The sequence below is a fragment of the Dicentrarchus labrax genome, unplaced genomic scaffold, assembly GCF_905237075.1.
Source record: "Dicentrarchus labrax unplaced genomic scaffold, dlabrax2021, whole genome shotgun sequence".
Classification (NCBI taxonomy): Eukaryota; Metazoa; Chordata; class Actinopteri; family Moronidae; genus Dicentrarchus; species Dicentrarchus labrax.
This window is the reverse complement of record NW_026136713.1, coordinates 6,986,725-7,012,502: the sequence shown is the minus strand read 5'-3', so window position 1 is coordinate 7,012,502 and position 25,778 is coordinate 6,986,725. Positions and strand designations below refer to the sequence as shown.

The 25,778-nt window shown below is 40.8% G+C and overlaps 1 protein-coding gene across 8 annotated transcripts in view; it reads right to left on the bottom strand.

The window, feature by feature from the left end:
- Positions 1–25,778, bottom strand: part of dlg3 (discs, large homolog 3 (Drosophila)) — a 79,997-nt gene that overhangs the window by 47,744 nt on the left and 6,475 nt on the right. For all 8 annotated transcript variants that reach the window (XM_051421074.1, XM_051421080.1, XM_051421076.1 and 5 more), the window contains 2 exons: positions 22,532–22,617; positions 15,702–15,812 (listed from right to left, as the gene is read on the bottom strand). In XM_051421074.1, coding sequence (XP_051277034.1) covers positions 15,702–15,812; positions 22,532–22,617 — 197 coding nt within the window. The remainder of the gene's footprint in view (positions 1–15,701; positions 15,813–22,531; positions 22,618–25,778) is intronic.

The window sequence follows — 25,778 nt, the reverse complement described above, 5'->3', positions numbered from 1 at the left end:
CGGGTTTTGTAGCACAATGTTTTATTCTTCTAAATGATACCCACCTCAATAAGCCATTAAAACGGACATTAACGATGTCCCTGCTCTAGTCAACTGTAGCAGCTAAATGGAACTCAGCCATCATTCGATTGTTTACATCTGTGCTTTTCCTACTGTAACATGTCAAAATGTCTTCTGTGCATATCAGTTCACCAGTTAGCTAGCTAAGCAAGCTAGCACCATGTTATCCAAAAATAAAATAATAATAGATAAGAATTGACTAATGTAGATGTGCAATGCATATACTGTTCATTTTTAAAATAAATGTCAGTATACAAACAACAGTCCAGTCTTAAATAATAGCTGTCAAGCAGAAAGTAATGAAGGTTGAGTAAAAATCATTGAGGGGGGGTGAAACTACTTGCGCACATGGTAAATTCAGCATAATGTACATTTCCACAGCACTAACACCATCTGTACAGCAACAGATCACCACTCTACTGCTCTGAGTTTCTCCCGTCAAACAGAAATGCTCTTTTCATTCATTCATTCAGATCGTTTCTACGCTCATATTTTACCAAGCTATGTTAAGTTACAATAATTGAAACTAAACACTTCCTGCAGATGTTTCAAATTAAAAGCCCACCTAGAATGGGAGCGATTATGCCCTTTGAGCCACAGGAAGGCTCTTAATGTGAAACATCTGAGCAGGAAGTGTTGGGTTTCATTGACAACATCTTAAAAGCAATTCAAATAACTACAAAATGGAAGCGACTGGAAATAATTAGTGAATGAAAACAGTAATTCTGTTTGAGGAGAGGAAGCTATGACATGACTGTGGAAATGTACATAATGCTGAATTTATCAAGACAACATGTAAACATGGAGGAAGATTTAAGTTTCTTCAACATCAAACAGGACAATCTGAAAACAGAAAGGCCTCTAAAGAAAATAAGATAATGTAAAACGGAATAATTATAAATAAAGACTTGGCTTGTTTTAAATAAAGGCCTGCTTCTTTATGCACTATTTACAGTCATCTTTTTTATTGGGAATGTGGTCAGCATGCAGACTCACATATATTTACAAACTAATTATTAGACACTGGACATTAACATAATGTTCTGTTCTCAGGTAACATGATGATCTACCAAATAATCATTGATTTTAAATTATGTGGAAGCTAATGATTAGTTATTTGTATTCATTATTCAACAGTTAGCTCCTGTTTCTTTGGTACTGTAACTACTACTGTGCGCCTTATTGTAAAGTGTTACCAAAATAACAGCTGATATGATGGTTGAATAAAAGCAATAAAAGCACTAGCGCTGTTGAAAGCACCCACACACCCCCACAAAAATGAAGAGGAGTCAGAAGGCTTAGGGACCAGCTCTTCTCTGGTATTGATTGGATATACACATATTCCACGGCAGCATGTGGGTGATGAAGCTGGTGTACCTTGCCGAGAATGCTAGCACATTCTTGTTAAAATGAGTCTAGCAGTGCAGATATATCATATCTGAACATAGAACCTATCACCCACTACCGTCTGATTCTCTTAATTGACAGCAACACTGGCATACTATTTAACATCTCATTCCATCAAAGGCCCGCGTCCCTCGCGTCTCTCCCTAACAGAAAATCTGACGCTTCCATCGCTGAATCAGGAGTCCACTCTGCACTGCACAGCACAGTTACATTTCTAGGCCAGTCGCTACTGTGATCAGCAAAAAAACCCTAAATAAAACAAAGCAGGCAAGCAAACAAACAAACAGCGTTCCCCTCCCCTTCTCCTTTCTTCTCTCCTCTCCTCCCCTGGCTGGCAGCGAGAGCCAGAGAGGGGAACAGGCGAGCTGATATGGGGCTGAGCCCTGGCAGGGCCTCTGACAATGACCATATGGATCACAGGGGCACGGCAACCACGGCTTCCAGCAGGACACACACCTCCACACACACAATCAGCAGCTTCAGGCGACTGCACCTGTAAACTGTACAAAAGCCTATACACACACACACACACACACACACACACACACACACACACACACAATAATATATATATATATATATATATATATATATATATATACATATATATACATTTGCATTGGCAGAGCACACAATACATTCCTGTGAATCCTGCATTTCACAGAGGACCTCCATGTTGAAACATTAAGAGCAGATTCAGCCTGTGAACACGATGCAAAGGTAAAGAACAACAGAGCTACCGAGTGGAGGCTTTTAAGAGAAGTGTAGGAGGTGGGATACAACACAGCTCAGGTCCTGGGTCACAGCTAAAGCAGCTCCCCATCACACATCCAGCTCTTCAGCTCCAATAATGGTGGCTCGCTTGTCAAAGTCTACCCTGCACACTCACGTCATCGTCTGACTGGCCTTTTCTCAGCCGCCCCGTCCCTACCCCCTCTTACAGCGTATAAAAAGCAAACTTTTGTCCAAGTGCACATAAATATTGCAGTACACCTTGTCTCCCTTGTTTCGTTGTGCATTTCCCATGATTCACCATTCTCTCTATACCCACGAATTTTCATGGGTAAGGAACACTTTGTTTTTGGGTAAAGGTCTGTGTCGGGCATGGGTGTGTGTGTGTGCTTACACTGTATGTGTGTGTTTGTGTGGGAGAGAGACAGGCGAGCGCAGAAGGGAAAATATGATGTAGGAGGTTTGCTAGCAGACAAGTGAAATTAAATTATGTGCTCTGAATTTGTATGAGATCAGTAAAATGAAATGTTGGCATCTGAATCATAATTACATTTTTGTAGCAGTTTGAAAAGCTAAAATACAGTTTAACAAAAATCTATTTGAGTATCATTTTATAAATGGTTCAAATTTAGTGTTATATTCAGTGTAAATGTGCTAATATAGTGCAAAAGCATTGCGTGCAGAGACAGGAAATGCTACATCCATATTGCTACTTTTCTTTTCTCACATGTTTATCGAGCCATTATCTTGCAGTAGTAGTAGTAGTAGTTAACCTTCAAGTGAATTTTTTACCTGAATGTTTCTTTTTCCTTTTGCTAAATTAAATACGAGTGGGCATGCTAGGATGGCTTACTAAATGAGAAAAACACTGATAAGTACCAGTAGTTGCAACAAATTGTGGACTTCTGAATTTTGCAAATTTGTATCACATATAACAGCCATTTTGATTATTAACTAATTACTAACTACTAACAGAATTATCTAATTTTGTGTGTTCCTTGCAGAAAGCTTGGTAACCCTCGGACATGCTTGAAAGCACAAATGTAGAAACTACACCGCACTGGATCTTACTGCATGAATCTTTTCACTGCAGAAAATACACAACACACAAGAGTAAAAGTTCACAAAATCCACATCCTCTGAGAACTGTAGCTGTTCTACATTCTCACTGGAATAACTTGAGTTCATAAAACTCCTGTAGAGTTGTTCACGTTGTTACCATCAGTGCTCACTGTGGTAAAATATTTTACAATTGCTTTGCACAGTTTGAACGAACACTTACAAGAGATGGCAAAAATCAATCAATGTCTTGGAATGGGTTTAAGCACAGAGGTATATTTAAACAAGATTTTTTATGTAAAAATACACCGGTTGGCCACAGTCGTATATGAGAAGAACGTATCCTACTAAGTAAGATTTTCCCTGTTTGGCCAAAATTAAACTAGTGTTGGTTGAATTTTTGTGTGCATCTTGTGAAAGCTGATGGTACCAACATTAGATCTTTTGCATTTCCTGTTGGTGTAGTTTCCTCTGGCCTGCAGCAATCAATGTTTGGCTAAGTAGCTGAACAGGAATATACTGTGTGCAACTAACTGATATCACACCACACAGATTTTTGGTGCTGAACTCTTCAAACATTTACACCTTGCTGGTGGATAAAGTAGACATTATGTAAGTTTGAGGCAGACGCAATAAATAGGAAGAAATTTGGAGCACTTGTCTGTAAGCAAGTTTCAAAACATTCCGCATTGTTATGTTGAATATAGGGTTGGAGTAGCTACAGTACAGACAGATTTCAAAGAGTAATTACACTGCTGCAGCCTGTTTTTGCCTCCTACTGAATTTTAAAAATGCTTGTTGGGGTAAGTGTGGGAGAGAGGGAGGGACAGCATGGGGAAGCAGGGTCCTCAGATGAAATGTAATCTGATGCCTGGGTTATACTGAAGCTTAAAAGTGATGTCAGAGGTATTACGACTGGTGAGGTGGGACCAGACAACAAAATAATTAGGCTTTTTATTATTTTTGGTGCTGTGTAAGATGCTTTCAGAAATAATTTAAATAAGATATGTTTCATTACGCAAATATATACAAAAAGAAAGAAAGCTTAAACCCAGAAGTCTTGGAAATCCCATTATAAACTTGCAGAAGGCTACAACTGTTACATCTAACAGCTTTAAGTACCACTGCTCTATAAGGGGAGGCAAAGAAAGAACCAACTGGACAGAAATCGGGGGGGAAGAAGACTACCAAATATCCCATGCCTGGGATGTTGTCTTAATCTGCCATGCAACAACAGAAGTCATCATCTTGACACTTCTGGCAAGACAGAAATATGACCAAATGGCAACCCACGTCACACCACCAAATGTGACGTGAAGGAGATCTACAGCCAAAATCGTGAAGGTAAACAAACAAATGTCTATAAATAAGAAGCTCACAACAAAACTCTGCTTTCTCAATGTACGTGTTGTTTGAGGTCAAGGTTGCCTGGCCTTACGAGGAGTCCTCCATTCAAGAGTCAGGGAAGACGGGGGAGCGTTAGGTATTCTCATAGCCACATCCAGCTAAGCATCATCCATAACATCCACGACTGTACGTTTCATAGTTTTGCTCCATTCTTAATTTTCCTTTGAATGCAGCTCTCACCTGTAAAAGTGAGGTTTACAGGTATTTATCCTGTTATTGAACTCAAATCTGTTTTCTATCAGCGTTCTCCCTCTATACCTACTTTATTCATCGTCATAAAGGCAACCTGAAGTTGGGGATCTGAGATACTTAAAAAACAATCGTGCTGTAATTATGTGTCACATTGGACCCAATGTATTGACGGGAACTGCACCTGCAGGTGTAATGAAAATGTCATCCATCTTGGCCCTTATCATTCACACTAGCTTTTTAAAGAAAATGTATGGATATGCTGAGTGCACTTTCATTCAGGTCACATATTTCCTGCCTTTTTATTCTAAGACAAGCTCATAGATAAATCTCTCTTGATCTGATGAGAATATTCCAGGTTTTCAATGGAGCCTTTCAAGATCACAGTGGGGGATCCAGCTCAAGACATTTGGACATGGAGCACATGTAAATCCCATCCGTTAATACTCTCTGGGTTGCAGCAATGGCAAATCAGATCCGACCGAACAAAATCTCATCAGACAGATGCACAAACCAATGACACCGATAAATCAATGTGACTGTAAAAGACACACGCAGCACACATACGCACACACATGCACAAACACTTCTGATCAAGGCCTGAAGGCTTTTAAGTCGTAATCACCTATGGGAGTGTTCGACATGGAACGCCTACCGTGCCTGTGCATTCATTTAAAACACTGCTGCCACTACAGAGGCCTGTTATAAACAATGGGTCTGGCAAAGCACTTTGGACAAAATCTTGATGCTAATAAATAAAGTAAAATCCAATTAATATTTAAAGCTAATCACAGCCACAGAGCTGGAGAACACACAAAGACAGATTGGAGCCCGCGGGGGGAAGAGGGAGCTTTCTGACTGAAGCTCCCAGTAGACTGAGGTCTCTACTTTTCTCAGATTTAAATTCAAAAGCTCTTGTTTTAAAGAGTGTTCTTATAATCCCAACTGGAATCATCCACAATTATCCAAGCAAGCTCTTGACAAAAGCAGCACAATCGTTTAGTAAATAGTTGACGTGGGGGTGGCGGGGGGGTGGGGAATTAATATGGCATCATTATGTCTTGGGGTGTCTCATGATTTCCTCACACATACATGAAATGTTCATGGCTACAGAAGCCATTTAAAAATGTCAATGATCCAGCTATAAAAAGGCAGCTCAGATAATTCTGAATGACTGTGCAAGGTTATTGCTTTTCATTGCGCTAGCATCCAAAAACACGAGTTGTTATGAAAGCTATAAGATAACAGACGCGTGTGATTGGGGCGTGTGTGAATACTGCCCTGCTCTCCGGCTGTGTATAGGTAGTGGGGGAGGGGTAGCATTCACATTTCCCACCCAAGGATGAGCAACGGTGACTGAGGAGAGCTGGGAGGGCGGGGGTGGTGGTGGGTGTGCGTCTCCATCCATGCCATGCTATAGCCTGTTCATAGGAAGGGGAGCGCATACTGGCCATTCACATGCCTGTTTTAAAGAGATGGAGGGACAGATGCTTGTCCACGGTGTCAGGGCCTCACTTGCCTTCTCTCTCTGACAGCACCACCAACTGCCTCCTCTTACATAACCCCCTCCCCCTCTCCAGGCCCACTGCCTGCCTTTATTGGCTTATTTCTCTCTTTTTCAACCTTAGCATTTTCACCCCACTGACTACTGCATGCACCTGCACACCCCCCACCCCCCACCCCATCACTCACACACACACACACACACACACACACACACACACACACACACAGACACACACAGACACACACACACACACACACACACACACACACACACACACACACACACACACACACACACACACCATTCATTGCTGATTTGTCCTCTGTAATTCCAGCTCTTTTTACTCCAATGTAGATACTCCTGGACTGAAGCCATGAATCCTAGGTTGGATATTCGCTTGATGGCAAGGGAGCAAGGATCCTTTCGAAAGGACAGGACCAGATAGGATTCTACTGAGTGATTTATCCATTAATGGTGCTGTTTCGACAACATAAGATCCCTGCGTGAACAATGATGCGGCCCAAAAGCAGATTTCATCAAGCAGATACTAATTTGCTTCATTGTAAGCTGACTATAAAATAAATGTGCTGGAAATGAGTTGTACAGAAATTAGGTGGTAATACTGATGGAGAGTAAAATCTCCATGTAAGCAATAAATGCTTACATAATCACATCTGCTGTGAGCTCTCAAATGTGTGAAATAAGCCTGATTGATCTGGATGCAGCTGATCGGAAAAGGGGAACGCAAAGGAAATAAGAACAAGAAACCAAGAGAAGGTGTCAATCTCTAAAACCTCTCCTTGGCTGTAGTAATCTGCTAATATCAGTCAGGTTGCGGCTCATATGTGGGCTCAGCTCAGGGGGATTTCTTCCACTCTGCCCCTGTAATTTCAGCCTCCATTTTACCCGTGCTTCTTCTCACCTTCCTTCTTCCTATTGCCTCACATTTCTTGCTCAAAACGCGATCAGACATTGATGGAGGAACTACAAACACTGCAGCGGCTTCCACTTGCCGCAAATACGAGACTACATAGACACATACTCATGCACAGCGAGAACCATTCGTTGAATCTCAAGCTCACCAAGCTACCCTTCCCCCACCCAAGCTCACTCTCATGCTCACATACATGCACCTTGCTTAATTAAAGACTGTGCTTCTGCAGCTGCTCTGACCTTTTATCAACTGTAATTTATAAATACATGTAAATAAAGGGAGATAATAGAAACAAAATGGAGCGTATGTAGAGAGGCGGTTTCATTCACAGAGTGTAGCATGTATGACAGGCAGGCATTTAGACACAGATTACTGCTGATTCTCTGTTTTTCTGAAAACACATCATTATTTTGCGATTCTTCTGATCAAAATGGCTTGTTAAAAATCGGAGGGCATATAACTGGTATCAGAGGTAGATTTCATCATCTCCTCTACTCTGAGCTGATGAGACACAATCCTACAATTAGTTGATCTGTGAGAAATCTATTTCTTACATGTCATTTATTATAAAGTCGATCTGAGTCTTGAGAGCTAACTTAAAATAATTGCAGACTGCATCTCAGTGCTGCTTCAATTAATGAAAATGCAGCATTTTTTGGCCTATGGTAACTGCTTCAGCGTAAGTCTTTGACGACATACACTAGGTGTGTTAAATCTATAAGCATTAGTCATCTGCATCAAATCCAAACATGAAGATCATCTCCATGTGTGTGCAGTGGAACTGGATCAGTCCTGTTCTGTTCTCCTTACTCTGCTTCCAATAGAGGAACCACAGTCAACAAATGGGAAATGGAGGGCTTGAGATGAATACTAAATATGAATTCTCTTCCATAAACCGACAGCCTCAGCTGATACATGATGGTCTGTTTTACTACAGCAACAGCTCATCTGATCCCAGTCTCTCCGGCCAGGCCCCACAGGCCTGAGCTATCTAACAGAGTGAGGAAGATGAGTTACCTGATCATACCACTCCCGGTTGGTACAGGTGCACTCGGGCCACCATCCTCCTTGTCCACTGGAGTTGTTGCCGTTTACTTTGGGGCCACCCTTTGATTGGCCCTTTGGGTTGGGGCCTCCAGGGCCCCCACCAGACATAATCTTGCCCTTACTTCTCCCCAAAGTGCCCCCTCCTCCTCCCATGCTTCCACCTCCCCCTGAGGCTGGAGGGGGTAAGGTCTGGCCTCCCCGTACCCAGGCGGGTATCCATAGGGCTCGGCCTGCCAGTCTCCTCCATATGACGGGGCGTCCATCCTACGCAGGGCAGCCATACGGGTCACCTCATAACATTCTGGGCACTTGCAGCAGTGGTGGTGTTTGTGCATGCTGGCTGTGCTGGCTAGGCTGACGCTGAGCTGAGCGGCGTGGCACTCTGTCTCTGCTGCCTCCTCAGATCTCACACAGCACGCTGTGATCGGCTCACAGAGCGCTAATGCCGACGGAAATAACACTAATCACAGGAATTTCTACAGATTTTCCCTTTTCGTCAAATCCTGTCACTCTCCGCTTTATTCCTCTCCGATGTAGAAAAAAAAGATCGAGAGGGACGGGAAGCAGCAACAGGAAAACAAAAATACAAAATGGGCACGTAGTCTTTGTCCTCTTGACGTAGAAGATCAAAGGAAATATTAAAATATTGTATATGATCACACAATCAGAGACCAGCCCCGATGATAGAAATTTCCTCTTGCTTCTCTGGGTTCACAGTGATGCGCATATAAATTCATAGATATATATATATTCTTTTGTTTATATATCATATATATTTACACACACAAATACATATAAAAATATTAATATAAACAGACAAGCACAAATACAGATATGTACAGGGATAAATGTATATATATATAAATATCTATATGCGTGTGTACAAATATATATATAGATATATAAACAATATGTATAAATAAATGATATCCGCAGATGAAAATCTTCCTCTGTTAATTCTTGGTATCTTCCCGTTCTGTCAAATTCTCACGGTTTTTCCTCCTGCGTTGAAAAGCGTTGTCTTTCTCTCTGTCTCTTTTCTCAGCCAGCAGAGAGGAGCTGAGCACTGGATCGCCTCTCAGCCAGCTTGCCCTAGATGTGGATTATTCAGAGGGATGCGAGCAAGCAAGAGGGAGATGGAGAGAGAGAGAGACAGAGAGAGAGAGAGAGAGAGAGAGAGAGAGAGAGAGAGAGAGAGAGAGAGAGAGAAAGCGAGAGGCAGAGGGGAGGGGGGTGGGATACGTAGCAGCATCCCTCCAGCACCTCAGTCCTTACAGCCACAGCCAATCAACTGGCAGCGCTGCCATCAGCAGCAGCAGCACCAACAGGACTGAGCGCTTCACTAGCTGCTCTTAAAGGGGCAGCAGCACCTAAACCTCACTGCTGCCTGCACTCGGGTGAAAAGGTTCTGCTTCACAAATGAAGGCTCAATAAAAACATTGTATTTGTATTTTTTCTCAATAAAAAAGGTCAGGAAGTCATAGTCTGCAACCGTGCCAATGCCAACCCTCGACCCTGATCCGCTAATTGTGAGTCTTATCCATGTTTTTTATCAGACCAATGCAGCCAAAATCCAACTTACAGTGAGCACCCCTGTCCCTCCGACTGGTCACTGGTCACCTCCACGGTCATCTCTAGTTCAGATCAGATTTCTAGTGTTAGTGACTAGCAACCTAAGGCTCTGTGTCACAGCACACATCTGTAAATAATCTCACAATGAAAGCAGGTGCAGCACATGAAAATCCCTTTTCTCCTGGGTTTCACTAGACCTGCCTCTCAACGGCGGATGTCTTTGAATCACCATGTATTACTTTACATCATTCCCTAACCCTCTTCCCTTTTTCAGTATTACTACTGGCATAGCAGTACAGTTGTTGAATTATTTTATCGTCAAGTCCTGCCCATGTGCAGGATTGGGTCAAAATAAACAGTGAGAGGAAAACTGCACTCCTGAAGCCTCGGTTAAGAACCATGGGGGAAATATTTTATGTTCACAATGATGACATCAACACATGTGTACGAAACCAACAAGATTACACGCTTGGGCTTTCGAGTGGGTGGAGGAAGAGATTGAGAGTGAGAGTGTGTGAGAGGGGGAAAAAAGAGAGGAGAGACTATATGGCTTTCATGTATCTGTGGCAGTTATATTTTCAGTAATGCGATAGAACTGCCTGTGAACCATTTTGCATGCTTATAAATTTGTGGGTTGATCACAGCTAGATATACCACATCCTGACACTAAGGGTGAAGGTTTATTTTTTTAAAGAACTAAGAGGAAATGTTACACTGTCGCCATTAAAGCCCTGCATATATGCATTATTAATGAAATGTGACGGGGAACGGAGCTGGGTGTGTCTGCATGGGGGAGAGAGTATATTTGTACATAGTCTGCATGTTACAGTGCTCAAACGTGAATGCTAGTCTATTTTAAGTGTAAGTTTGACTAACATGTAAGACATAGTACCTTCATTTACATGTATGTTAATGTGTATCTTCCTGTTAAACTGAGCAAGATTTTAGGGTGAGGAATCACTGCATTGTGTTATAGCCCTACCAGGAGGCACACACAGCAGGCTCAGCCACACTAAATTACATGCAACAGTAACTATCTTCATTATAATGATATTCTTTCGCTGTAACCTACAGAGATTTGCCAAGCAAGGAGCAAAAAAGGAGAAACTTGGGCATTTTTAAACAGAGACTATAAACCACTGAATGCCTCAAGTTACATTGTCAGATGCAGCCACAAACCCTGCTGAAGCCAATCAGAGCAGCGAGGCGGGGCTTCGAGGCATCGGCTTGAAAGGACGATGTAAGTATATCGATCACAGCACACATGACCGAGCACATGTTGCAACCATCCTTCCCTAGCCTCGCTCCGTCTCTCTTATAAACTGTCCACATCACATTTACCACTCAGCACCGTCAGTGGGTTTGCAGTACGAAAATAAAAACGCACTGTACGGCACACAAAATGAGAGAAAGGGAAGCAGAATATGCATAATAAAGGAAGGAGAGATGGACAGAGAAAGATGCTGTGCACTGAATGAACACAGATATGCCATGTGTATGTGTGCACACAGACACACATCTGCCATATGAACGGTGCATGTAGACATATTTAGTACCTCTAGGGGAAAGAAACCTCTCCCTTTAAATATTACATAATATAAAATATATAAAATATTGGTAGGTCTTTTTTAGAACCAATCAATTTAGTTTTCTGTATCAGGAGAATTGCAGGAAGAGGAATACAGGAAGTTAATATGCACTAAGCAAATTAGAGCTATTACAGAGGACAGAAAAGGGTCTTGAATGTTAATGTAGTGTTGCTGTACATAATATTTCAACGTAATTTTGTGGATAGAGATGTGTTGTGTTTAATGCTTCTTTGAGAATATCCCTTTCAGTAAAGTGCTGATAATGTGAAATGTAGGCAATTGCAAGCTAATACAGGTAGCATAAAACCAACATTAGTACAATATAGTGTCATCATATACCATAGCCCTGCAATAAATCCAACCGTCGTGCAGATTACGTAAAAATGCTAGTTGACACAGTGTGAAGTTTTGGCGAGGCTCAATTACACTGTTATTGAGGTTGTCGTTTGTGGTGTCCTTGTATTAAATTACATGATATTTTCAAATTTAATCTGTAGTTTATAACATAATAAAGCTGTCAGATCATTTTTCCATTTGTGACACAGTACCATGCAGAAAAAGCAATATTCACTTATTGGTATTTCTTTAGTGGCCAGACATAAGTACCAGAGATGGAAAAAATGTAAACCATCAAATAACTTCAAAATTGACCCTAAAAATTTTCTACTCTCAATGAATAGTGAAAACCCTTTTCTGTCACAATCACTGAAACAACACTGCACAGCGGGGTATGATTGAACTGTTAGTTTGTAATTACACTCTGACTAAAAAACAGACATTCACCTAACACATGTCCATAAATAAATTCGTATATGTGTGTATATTTATACATGCATGAGTGGTGTTTGTGTGTGCGGTCTTTCATAAATGTTGCACCCAATTAAACAGGTTGTGCTGGAAAGATGTGGATCAACAGCATTAGGTGATTTATCTTGTGAAATGAAAGCGCTAACCTCTGACCTTCTGTTGACAAGTGAAAAAGAAGGACCTGTGATTTATGGCATAAACGGGGAAATGATCCTGTGCTTTTGAACAGAGATGGTTCTCCGCATTCAGCCTTGCAGCTCCCCCAACACTCAGCATCAGCTCAGCATCAGCCTGCACAGCCCTTATTACATAAACCCACCTGGACACCCTGTAACAAACATGCTCACATATACACACACATGCTATCGTAATGAGCGTTACAACCCCCAACCACTGCACAGACCATGTATTGAGCTATTCAGTCATTTCTAGGCATTTCTCAGAGAAGCTATGTGACTACTCCTTCGTCACCTGACCGGATGCAGCACCATAAAAGGACAGTCGGTAGTGAGGCAGTCTTAAAGAGACAGCTACATATCAACACGTACTAATATGCTCTACTGTAGCCTTAACTAACTGCATGAAGGGTGAGGAAGCAAGTCTTATAAGTCTCTATAAGGCATCATTACATCTTTGCCAAATCCACTTGTTTCTTTCACAAACAGCAGATATTGAAAGGAATAAATATACCCAGAATATAGGAGAACCTTTACAGTTAATGCTTTCCACTGCTCGATGAATCATAGCTTTGTAAAGTGTGAATGTGCAAGAAGGAGGGAATGTGCATGGCAAAGGGAGAGAGACCGAGGAGGCAGAAGTCAGTCAGATCGAGAGAATGAGAGATACTACTGTACTAAAAGTCAACGTAACCTGCCAAGGAGCCACCAAGATGCTCTCCCAGCGTTGCAAATGCAGAAAACAAAGGCTACACGGCTAAGACTCCTATTAATAGGCCTCAGTGGCAGAGAACAGCTGCTCCACCACACACACCAAACACAGCACCTCCAACTGATGGAATAATGAGCGCAAAATGAAAGAAGGAGTAGAGGGGAAATGAGGGAGACAGGAAAAGAGGAACAGAAGACGGCAAGAGATTGTATCAGAGCCGCATGGCTAAGGAAAAGTCTCTGGCGTACATTTGGTACATGCGTAGAAAGAAAGCTAAGAAATGGGGTGCAAGTACGAGGTTAAGGGATTAGCTAGAAACCAACAGGAAGGTGAAAGCAGTTGATGGAATATGATGAAGGTGCTGCAGGTCCACGACAGACGCCATAACTGAGGAGAGCCGAAGATAAGGTGCCCTGTGTGTGGGCAGAAATGCGATGACTAGAGGGGGCATTACTGAAGCATGGTGCTGAACAGAAGGGGGAGTAAAAATAGAGAGAAGAAAATAGAGAGATGCAGAGAAAACAACAAAGTGCTTATGTGTCCATGAGTGCGTTGGAATGCAAAATAAACTGTGTAATTACCCATTTACCTTGCCACAGAGAGCAATGCATCTGAAATCAGTGTGCTTGCTGAGTGTGCATCATCAAGAATGTGCTCAATGCGTGTATGGTGTAAAAACAGAGCAGAAAGAGAGGGAGAGAGAAAGAGAGAGAGAGAGAGGGAGAGAAGAGGGAGAAAAAACAACAAAGACACGAATTAAAAGAGGAATGAAAAAGACAGGATGAAAAACAGAGAAGCGAGGAGAGAGATAGATAGAGAGTAAAAGAGAGTCAGAGCAGTCTGTAGGGATGCAGGCGGGGGAGGAATGTGGTTTCCATGGCAACCCGAGGAAGGCTGAGCTCTGGGTGTCCGTTCCAGCTCTGCACTGCACCGGCCCTCGCCTCTCAGCCGCCTTGCTCTCTCTCTCTCTCCAGCCTCCCCCACTATATCTTTCTCTCCACACACCCCTCCTCTTCTCTTCTTTTCACTTCCTCCCTCCCGTTCTCTGCGCCTCCTCGGCTCCCTCACCTCCCTCCTTCATGCGATAGAGGGAGTCACACATACACACACACACACACACACACGCTCATTTTTATCCACACCAGAGTCAACCTGTACTGTCACCGTATTCTTATGCAGACATTATCATACGAGCACATTGAACCCATGTGCTCACAGCCTGCATCTCCCTCTCATTTACCCCTTCCAAGCCCCCTGATCCTCACGCTCCCACCCCCACCCATTGCACTAGTTCTGGGCTCAGCTGAAAAGCCAACGCCTGCGGCCACTGTGCTGCCATGTGCCACTGGCCGTGTTGTAATGGGGTAGGCATGTGAACACAAGGGCTTTTAACAATACTGAGGAACATATCTCTGACATTAAATACGAGGGCCGTGCTTGTTGGTCATGTAAGCAGCAGGTTGACCACAACTCTAAAAGAAATAGTTTGATATTTTGAGAAATATGCGTGTCTGCTTTCTTGCCAAAAGTTAGATGAGAAAATCGATGCCATTCTCAAGACTATGCACTAAATATAAAGCTAGGGCTAGCAGGCAGGTAGCTTAGCTTAGCATAAAGACTGGTAGCAGGGGAATAAAGCTTGCCACAGGTAACAAAATCCACCTATCAGCACCTCTAAAGCTCACTTATTAATTCATTATGTCTGGTTTGTTTAAGCTGTACAAAAATCATAGTGGAAAACTTACACACTGATTTTTATGTACAGATTAAACAAAGATATATCACGTGTTTATTAGTGAGCTAGCGGCTTACCCCAGATTCTAGTCTTTATGCTAAGCTAAGCTCTAGTTTTATGTTTAACAAGAGATGTTACTCCCAGCAAGACAACAAATGTTTGAAAATGTTGAATTATTCCTTTAAATCTTTCATGTTAGTCACAGACAAGAGAATACTTTAAGTGTTTTACAGCTGCAGATGAAGAGGGTGAGGAGAAAATATTTACAAAATGACTGTCTAAGTAGTATTAAAAACATAAATACTATTAATTACTATGATCTGTGTGAGCATAATAGATGCAAATTACCATTGTAGGTGTTGAAATGCTGAGGAGAAAATTAATTAATTTAACTTATCATTAGCATGAAATATTAACATCACACTAATAAACACACATGAATAGCAGGCCAGACTGAGGTGATTCAAACAAATCCTTAGAAATCAATTCCTGGACTCCTTGGACTGCTTTGTGATCTAGCAGTCAGGTGTCAACATTTATAAAAGGTCATCAACCTTTATGAACAGTAACAAGTTTCATAATGATCACTTCTATGATACCCAACTACAACTAATCAACTGTCATCGAAAGTGCGTCATCTACAGGATCATTAGTATAGTATCTGGTTCTGTTAGTAGCAGCTGCTTTTTCTGATGCCTGAATACAATCATTGAGAAGTTGTGTTCAGGAGACGCCTGGAAAACTCACTTTTGTCTTTGCTTTACTAACCTTTGGCATGTCTACATGGGAGCGAGTCACCAAGCCAGAAACTCGTTCCACTTTGTGAGGGCTGCTCCTGCTGGTCACTCGCACCCGAGAAACACCCTCCTCCTCCAGGTCCTGTGGGACAAGAGTGAATAAAATCAGATAGAACATAAAAAAAAAAAAAAAAATTCAGGACATGGTCAAGACTATCTGTGGATACAAAGGATGACAATCATCACCAAAATCTTTACAGGAGTCGCTCAACATTTTGGGAAGTACGCTCATTCGCTTTCTTGCAGAGAGTTGGGTAAGTCTGTTAGATAAGAGCCACAACAGACAGAGCCAGGCTAGCTGTTTCCCCTGTTTCCTGTCTTCATGATAAGCTAAGCTAACTAGCTGCTGGCTCTAGCTTTCCTATTCATCGCACAGAAATCAGAGTGGTATCAATCTTCTCATCTAACTGTTGGCAAGAAAGAGAGTAAGCTCATTTCCCTAAAAAACTATTAATTCTGTGTTGTTCCATGTATACAGTGTGAAGCATTTTACTTATTATGTATATGTATTAATCACCTTAACATAACTTAAAAAATGACAAGCAAACTGTGTACAGTACAGGATGCTGACTGCAGTTCACTTACTAGCCACAGGTGTCACTATTAACAATGTTTTTCTGAAAGTTATATATAGAACCTTTAAGTGATGCTTGACAATCAGCACTTTTCAGCACTAAAGAATAGAGAGGAGCTCATAATGATTAAATAAGAGTATGGCTAAAGGACCTTTACTGTGGTGATAGAGGAGTACCTTTGGGAAATAAAAAATGTAAGATTAACACAACACAGTGCTGTTAGTTGTGGAAACAGTGACGTGCCAGAAGAGCACAGAACTGGCCTGGATGGTTCACTCTCGCATCTCATATTTTATGACAAAATGAAACCCAATATAAAATAGCAGAAAACTAACTAACCAAGACCTACTACTGACTGGATGAGGTAGAGTGTACAGTACCGGAAATTCATTCCCACATTTTAGACCACACAGACCCTTATCCGACAGCAGAGGGCAGCCTTAAGAGCAGGCTATCAGTACAAAGTTTTTTTTTAAGTTACCACAAGACAGGCTCAGTGATTTTCCAAACAAGAAGTGCCTTCTCTCTCAGCTGATACCTCCAAATTAAAATGAAAGCTGCTCTTGAGCCCAAGCTGAAAAGCCGTTTATTTAAATGCACACACAGCCCTAAGCATGCAGGCTGTTGTACCTGCGACCAACAGGAGGAGCAAAAACCTTCAAAATTACACTCATTTTCAGTTTGCAGTATTCTCACAACTTCTTTTTCCTTATTTTACACTGATATCGATCACATATACTATGTGCTCTTTTGGAGATGCTAAGTGAGTTTCTCTTTGACAGCTCCATTCCCACATGGCCGTGCTGATAGGCTGGTCAAGTGACACTGCCAAGCCCCACCACCCAGCTGCCTGCTCTGTCTAATAGTGGCCCTCTGCACTGCACACACACTTGAACACCCACATATACAAAACCGTGCAGGCGTATTTGAAACGAGTAAATCAATTAATCATTTCAAGCCATAAGATGTTTAAAATGTATGAAATGTTTCACTTTATTGTTGGCTATTTCTTTTCTAGTTCTTCCGTGATTATAACACAATAAAATCAAACTTAATACATCAAAAGGTTCTTGCAATCAAAACACTAATTGCTCTCTAATTATGAAATCAATTAGACTAATAAAAACAGCTTCTTCTCTCGCGGTGTCTTTCATTTCTCTTCCAAAGGAGCTATTCTCCACTCTCACCTGCTACTCTGCACCAAATCAGGGAATTTGCAGACTCATTTAGTTTTCCTCCCATCCTCCACTCAGGTGACAGCATGGCTAGAATACTGATGAGCACCTCGCTGGGTGCCCATTAAGCAGCTCTTGCTTTTTCAAACTTCCCCTTCTCTCTCTCCAGGACTGTTCCTGGGCCCCACAAGCAGCTGGGATCCAGAGAGGGAAAGATGCGGGAAGGATCAGGAGCCCTGCTGCACTGAATTAGAAGCTAGACAGGGTGGATCACAGAATACACTGACACACTGACAGAAGCTTAGGATGGCAGAATAAAGTTCAAGCCACAGTCATAGTTTGTGGTTTAGGTCCTCTACTATGGGAGGGACAGAACACATGACACTGTAAAGGACTTCATGCCTTTCAGCAACAAGTAAGTGCACTGGAAGTGGGAATATGTAATTGACATTGACATCTGCTGCTTGTGATCACCTTCAACTGCATTCTATCAAATAGATGACCGGCTTTATAATACAACGTACAGCTTGAAGGACTGACAGAGCTGAAACACCGTGACGGATTTCATTCAGCTACAGTCTAACAAACATCAACCGGTTATTACATAGAGGCGCTAATTAATCATTTCTCCCGCACAGCTCTGGAATCAGCTCCTCATGGACCAGTCACCATGACTGTTATAACAGTCATGGTGACTGGTCCACACCGACACACAGTCCAACACACAGTGAGTGTGTTTATAACAGTATGATGTAACAGAAGTTGCACACTGGAGGCTCATTTAGTCAGTTACAGTATTACACTATTCCAGTTTTCCATAATATATACACACATATATCAATCCAAATTATATTAATAATAAAATATACACTGTGTTATACTGCGTAATGGGTGAAAACATGTGTTTTAATTCATGCTGATTAGATTACAGACCAAAAAAGAAAGAAAACACCAATTTAATGATCAGTGAATGCTGCATCATTTTACTGATAAGTTAGCATCAAAGCTCTTTAAAATGTTCAGCATGGAAACAGCTACTGTAACACAATGTGAGCTAGTTGTAAGCTAGTTAACGCTGAATGTAACTTTGCACCCAAGATCATCTTTTAATACGATATTTGTGGTGTATCTGTAGTGTTAGGCTGTGAAACCACCTCAGAAATGTGGATGTGTTTGTTTATGTTTGGACTTTAACTTCCCAACATAAATAAATGACTCTCTCATAAACCCTTTTTTACACAGAAGTCTCAAAATGCTGCTTTTGCACATTATCATACTGATACTGATACATCACACTGATATTGCACATACTGAGCATATGTTCCTTGTAAATACCATATAGGGTTCCTTTTATTCTTCTTTCAGTGCTACTTGTATAAATGTTATTCTATTTTATTTCCTATTCTATTGCTTTATTCCATTCTAATTTAAATATTTGTTCATTTTCTGTGTGTAGCAGAAGGTGGGGGCTTCAACTGTATTACACTGTGCAACCTTGTGTGATAATAATAACAATAAAGCTTAACCTTGAACCTTGAACTTAAAAAAAATGTATGTGTGAACTGACAAGGGTCACAACTTTCTTCTTGTATTTACAACCGCCAGCAAGAGCAGCGAATGAAAAAATGGGCAGCCTGTAAAATTTCCATAAGCAGCTATTTGTTCAGTTGTTGACTGACTATTGATTCCCAAACAGGGGCTACTTTTGCGGTTGCCAAGGGGCATGTGGAAAGATTGTGGAGCAGCTCAACTAAATTATGATTTGATAAAAAAGTGCGCACTGAGTCAGCTGTAAAACACTGTTAGATTTAAAAGCTATGACAACGTAGTAGTCAGCTAAAGGGATGATCAGTTGAAATAGGTGGCTAAAAGAAATGTATAACTTGTTAAAAGAACCAGCTTCTGCCACTCCAAGCAGTAGTGTGAATGAGAAATGACCTAAACATTGAGTATTCAACTATATAAATATATAACAATATTTGGAACAGACTGTCTGAGAAAGGCATTCAACATACAACTAATAATAATATTACATTACAAAAATACTTAAAATAATCTTAAAATATTTACTTTTATGTAATTAATAATGTGAAATAAAATCCTATTTAAATCAATTCAAATGAACACATTTGGAATATGAATTGAGCATTGTTTCTTCAGACAAACAAAGATGGGAGCCATTGAACGTATTCAACATGTTGTACATAATTGTTGCCATTATTTTTTAAACCTTGCATAATCAGAAAATATATTGGTAATATGTTCTCGACTATGTTTTTTTTTACATTGTTACAAATGCATGAGAATCCTTTGTGGAAAATAATGTCACTCATTCAAGCTTTAGTCATAAACTGGGCAATACACTCTTCTGTGTGTCCATTTAATATAGTCTAGCAAATGACAAGTTTACTGCAGTTCTTGTGTGCAACTGACCATACATAATCCAGTTCAGATTTAGCACATTCATTTCAAAAACATATTGCCATTAAGTGATTGAGTGTAGGGAGGGCTGTTGAGCACAGAGGAATAACATTAGATTAAAGTTTTTATCTCATGTGAGGATCACATTCATATTACAGGCCTAAAACACTACATGACTTAAAAATACATATACAGTATTAATTATTTATTAATTATTTATTTAAAAAATCTAGTATAGATCCCATCAACCAAACATATAGGGCGGCTTGGTCAAATCCATGGCTATCAGCTCCATGTTTTACCCATGTTCACTGATGACTGATGGATCCCTTCCTAACAGAAACCCTATGGTTGACACCATTAACCAATCCTTAGGTCCAAAATAACCAAACAGAAAATGGATGACCCCTGGAGCCACAGTTTATCTAGGACCTGAAGGGACAGTTGGGACAGAGCCAGCTGCCCTCCCAGTGGCCAATGACCAAACATGTAACTGTATTATATGAAGAAGTATTATGTAGTCTTTTTAGTACAAAATGCTGTCGTTGTGTTACACATCAATAGGGTCACACAAGAGAGAATCCCCTTCCAGGGCAAACAGGTGACAAATGGACAGTGAGGAAAACTAGAGAATCACAATTCAGCAGATCATCATGAGCACTGTATCAAAAAAGAAAGATAAAGATAAAGAGGATAAACTGATTAAACCAGAGAGTAAACCATAGTTATCTATCAGCTATCTAGAAGAAAGTATTCACAACAACCAATGGTGTCTCATATGTGTGGCTCCACCACAACTGCACCCAAGTTTGATCCTTTTCTTTGACAAAGAGAACCACCTGGGGTGTCTTGGTGGCCCCCTGGTCTAAGACATGTCCCATATAACTGCAGGGGACCGGGGCCAGGGACCTTTATTGCACATCATATGTCTTTCTTTCTCCTCATGTTTGCTGCCTGTTATCTCTACTGTAAATTATTAAATAAAGGCAGAAAAATAACCTTTAAATAAAAACGAAAAGGAACACTTCTGAGTGCTGTTATTTCTTCTCTTGTGCAGGTACGGTTAGCTTCGTCTACAACACAGTTTTTTAGAGCCTTGATCAGCATGTTGGATGTCTCTCGACACGTTTCTGCCCACTGAAGAGCTTCTGTGACACAAATTCAAAAAAGCTTTAAAACCTAGTGGGCTCTTTTCACCTCTGAAGTATTTTGGAGTTGACAGTGAATGGTAGTCTTCGAACACTACCAAGACTCAAATTCTCTAAAGGCAGGGTAAGTGCCCAATGCCATTTATGTGGTGTTAACAGTATATTTGAAAGGACCTGCTAATATTATATCGATAAACTGCATGCTTGCATTGAATACAGACTTATACACTCTGTTCTATTGAGTACATTAACCAGTTGCATTACACTTGTCCCTTTATGGATAATAATTGAGTAAGTAACAGTAAGTTTTAAAAAAAATTGTCTTGTATTTCCTGTTACCAAATAAGGGTCTTTGAGATGTTTTTCAGGCACACATGACTGAACAAAAATAAGTCTGATGTTTCAATGGAATAATCCAGTTTGTTGTTTCAAAGGGATCAAAGTTGGCCATTGTGCCTTAAATTCAATTCTAAAAATGACGTTTTCAGATTTTGTGCTGAAATTGAAATCACATTTTTTGTTTTCGGCATCATCATCAATCTGTGCCCCCACGTACCGCACGTAGACTGAGTTTGCATCACCGCGAGTGCAGACAAATAACCACAAAAAAAAAACCCCACACACACACACACACACACACACACACACACACACACACACACACACACACACACACACACACACACACACACACACTAAGCAGAACCTATAGTGTTTTGCAAATCTCTGCTAAAGAACGGGCCAAAGATCATTCAGTTAATGGGCTATAGAAGTCAGCCAAAGATCAATTTCATTAACATTTTGGCATAGCTGAAGGAAAGTTATGAGGCAATATTAAATCATGCAAATGACGTGAAGTCAGGGGTTCCTACTCATCCACAGGCTATTAGGAGATCAGTAACATGGAACTGCAAACAAAATTACCCATACCTTTAACCACTTATTGATATTTGCTTTAACATGTAGAGTTCTGTATGCCGGAGCTCTGTGATACGACTTAGTAAACATCTGAATAAGGTTTCAATCTATACAAAATTCTGCTTTTCTTCCTTCAACTCAGTTGTTTTTTAAATTTACACTAAAAATATTCTAAATAACCACGTGACTGCAAACACTTGTGATAATGAAAGGACTGGCTGACTTCATAAGAGCAGCCCACTGATGAGCAAATGGTAATCAGTGCTCTTTTGACTCTGTCTAATTTCCTCTTCTCTCTCTACCCATGTGTCCCTCCCTCCAACTTTTTTTTTTTCCTGTCTGACACTCACTCACCAGGTTGAAGTCATAGCCGCCATGACTCATGATAACATTTTATCCATGTGGGTGCAAGGGACACAGGTAGTGACACCTTGTGCCGGCCACTGAGTAATATTTTTTGTGCAGCCAGGAGACAAAGCGCGGCAAACAACAGCACGTGCGACACCAGATACAATGTAAACATTCATATTTTCTCTAATCTATAATGTGAAAAAGAAAAATTACCTCCCACGCATCCTGCCTGCTGTCTTCTTTCGCAACTGTTTGTTCCTTGTTCAGTTGCAAGGTCACCTCGTAACACTCTTGAATATCTGTGAGAAAAAAACAAAACAATAATGAGCTTCTTTTTTTTCCCCTGGATAATTATAAACATTAGATCCAAGCTCTTTTTTTTTATACTCTGTAGTCATTATTTCTTTTTCATAACTTCTCAGTTTTTTTTTTAAAGGTACACCGTTTTGGTTGTGTAAACGAGCCCACCAATCAATCATGGGCACATTGGGAGATGTCTGTTTTCCTCAGTGGTGCACTGGGTGAAAACGTGGGGGTGGGAGTCGTCTGTTTACATGGAAGTTATCTCTCCACATTCGCAAGAGCTCTTCTTATCTTGTTGCTGAACTATATGACTCAGGTACTGACTGAGTAAATCAGTCAAGTCACTGTCTAAGAGGCCCACGTTATAATATTTCATACTACCTGTACCATGTGCAGTACAAACACAAACATTTCTCTACTTTTTGTTCAGCCTCATCATAGATGAAGCTCCATTTTAGGGTGAGGGTACATGAGCTACTACACATGTTGAATAAGTGTAGACACTGCCCCCTAGTTGAATAGTGAGCAACTCATACCCTGTTACATGCTTTGATTTGAGTGGATGTCGAAATGGAAGTTAGGAAGGTTTTTTATAGAAGTTATTTCCTGAACATTCACATTAAGGGTTCTAAGATGATGCTTAAAACTTGATTATAGAAGCAGTAGAAAGTAATGTCACTTCCACGTATGTATTTAATAACATGCCACACAGTTAACAAGAATCTAAGGGTTGATTATAAACTAACTGTATTGAACTGATGATTGGGCTTGATGAAAAGTTAAGACATCACCAAACTTATTGCAATCCCTCCTGAAAGGAACATCAATGTCTGTCCAAAATTTCATGGTGAACCATCCACCAACAGTTTCACTCAAAACCACAAATGTCAACCTGCTGGTGGTGCTACAGAAAAGTCAAGAGATGACCAAAGTCAGTAGGATTCACACTCTGGGGAACATGAATGACACTGCCATCTGTAGAGTCACACAGCTGGCATGGAAAATAACGTAATAAACAGTCTTTGTTGGTCTCCGTTCTTTTAAAGGTTTTTCTTTTCTTTATAGACTGAACCTCTGCTCTCCTCCCTTCTCTTCTCATCTCCACTCATCACCTCTTGGCTCATTACACGCCCATGTCCTGTGGTCACCTATTGAGTGGCAGCCATTTGATGAGAATACACTGGGACAAGTTTGCTGATGTCACACACAGGCCTGGTTCCTGCACTGTTGACACAAAGAGGTCGCTGGAGAGTTCATCAACTTCCAAAAGTTCAATGTCAGGACAAGACGGGCTACAAAGACACATTTGAGAAAAACATCTAGGGAAACGTAACACATTTAAAACATGTCCTTCTCTATTAACAATGTGTATCTTTTGCTTGTTCGTGTGTGAGACAGAGAGATAAGAGTCAGTATGTCCCAACAAGACACTGTGAGAACAAAAGTGTAAGAATGGAGCATGTGACTCATCACTGTGTCTGAATGTGGAGGAGTGAAGCCATGTGTGGGCAGAGGAGTTTGTTGCACAGCTGACTAAAGAGCAATCTCACTTACACAAACTCTTATATATGTGCAGACACAAACCTACTGTAGGCCTGGCTGCATATGCACACTTACATACAGGCACATACAAACATACACACAAATAACTACAATGACATTAGTAAGCCTCCTTGTTGTTAATATACCTAACTATTTCACTAGCTTTAAGTGTTGATAATTGCCTTTTTACCTTATACCATTTCTTAACTGGAAGAGATGCAAACAAGCGTCCTAACTGGCTCCATAAGACGGCGAACAGGCTGAGCGACGTGTAGCTTGTTTGAAAAAACGCTCGCCCTGGTTCTATTTTTGCAAAATTTTGCTCACTTCCAACCTGCTAAAACAAAGTGTGGAGATATGTCTATGTGAGACTAGTTAGCAGTCATCATGGGCACGTGGGAGAAGTTTGCCATCAGAGCTTTCTGCCAGAAACCATGATGACAAGAGGCTACACTTACAAGGTTGAGAAGTGGCAAATCTTACATGATCCACAGCACCCTTTTTGTAAGGATATCCTAAACAAGGATGAGATTTGGAAGGAAATCAGAGCTGTTGGGAGTTACAAGTAGGTAAACTGACCTCCAACTATATAGAAACAAGGCTGACAAAAGGTTGTTGTTTGGATATTGCTCGTAGTATATCTGGACAACTTTTCGTGCTCTATCCGCTACAGTTTGCTCGCTCGCTGTATTTTAGAAAGACGTTTATATATGTTTGCCTGTTAGGGGCAGCAGAACACAATGTACTATAAACACAACATTAGCATATCAACTTATAAAATTGATATGGCAAACATGTTAGCATACAATTTAGTAAGCAGACATGGTGCAACAACAATAGCATTCATGTGGAGTTGTGTTTCTGGCCACTTGAGAAATGTCTAACATTCACTCTTCTTTTAGGTCTGATTTGGGAAAATATTTTGCTCTTTAGCTGCTAAATGCCCCACTATGTTCACCAGCAGCAGGTAGTGTGTAGTTGGCTTATCAGAGCTAGCTCGCTGCTGTAGCTGGAAACGAGGCTTATGAGGGCATTGAGAGTGAATTGAAACAGTAAAGTTGCAGGCTGTATAACCATAACAATGAACTGAAAGATGCTAAAAAGCTACATAGCGCTGGAGAGATCTGCAGAGTCAGGTGTTAATTCTATGTGGGTTCATCAATACGAGTGACACTTTTCAAATACATTTACCCATTTGACCCTCAGTTCATACAAATACTGGTTAGTTCCGCTTTAAGTAAGTCGTGAAAATGTTGCATCTGTTAAAACTTGCAGGATTTGCTCTTCAGCTGCATCCCGGACACCTGGTTTGCTTTCACGCAACTAACACTTCTAATTACATCGTTTATCTATTCCTGGCAGAGGTAACAAAACAGAGAAAAGTGCTCCATCAGGTCTCAAAGTATTTCGAGTTCAAGATTCACAGTCACACAGTGAGTACAGAGAGTTTTTTTTTCTTCCTCTGACTTTCCAAAAAAAAGCTCCGAACTGTTCCAACCCTCACAGACCACATAAATTCCTAGCCATGGAACAAAATACATAATCCAAGCCAGAAGTCTCTTTCACAGGACTTATTCCCAGATCTCTTTTTGATGTTGGGACTATTTTTGGGATG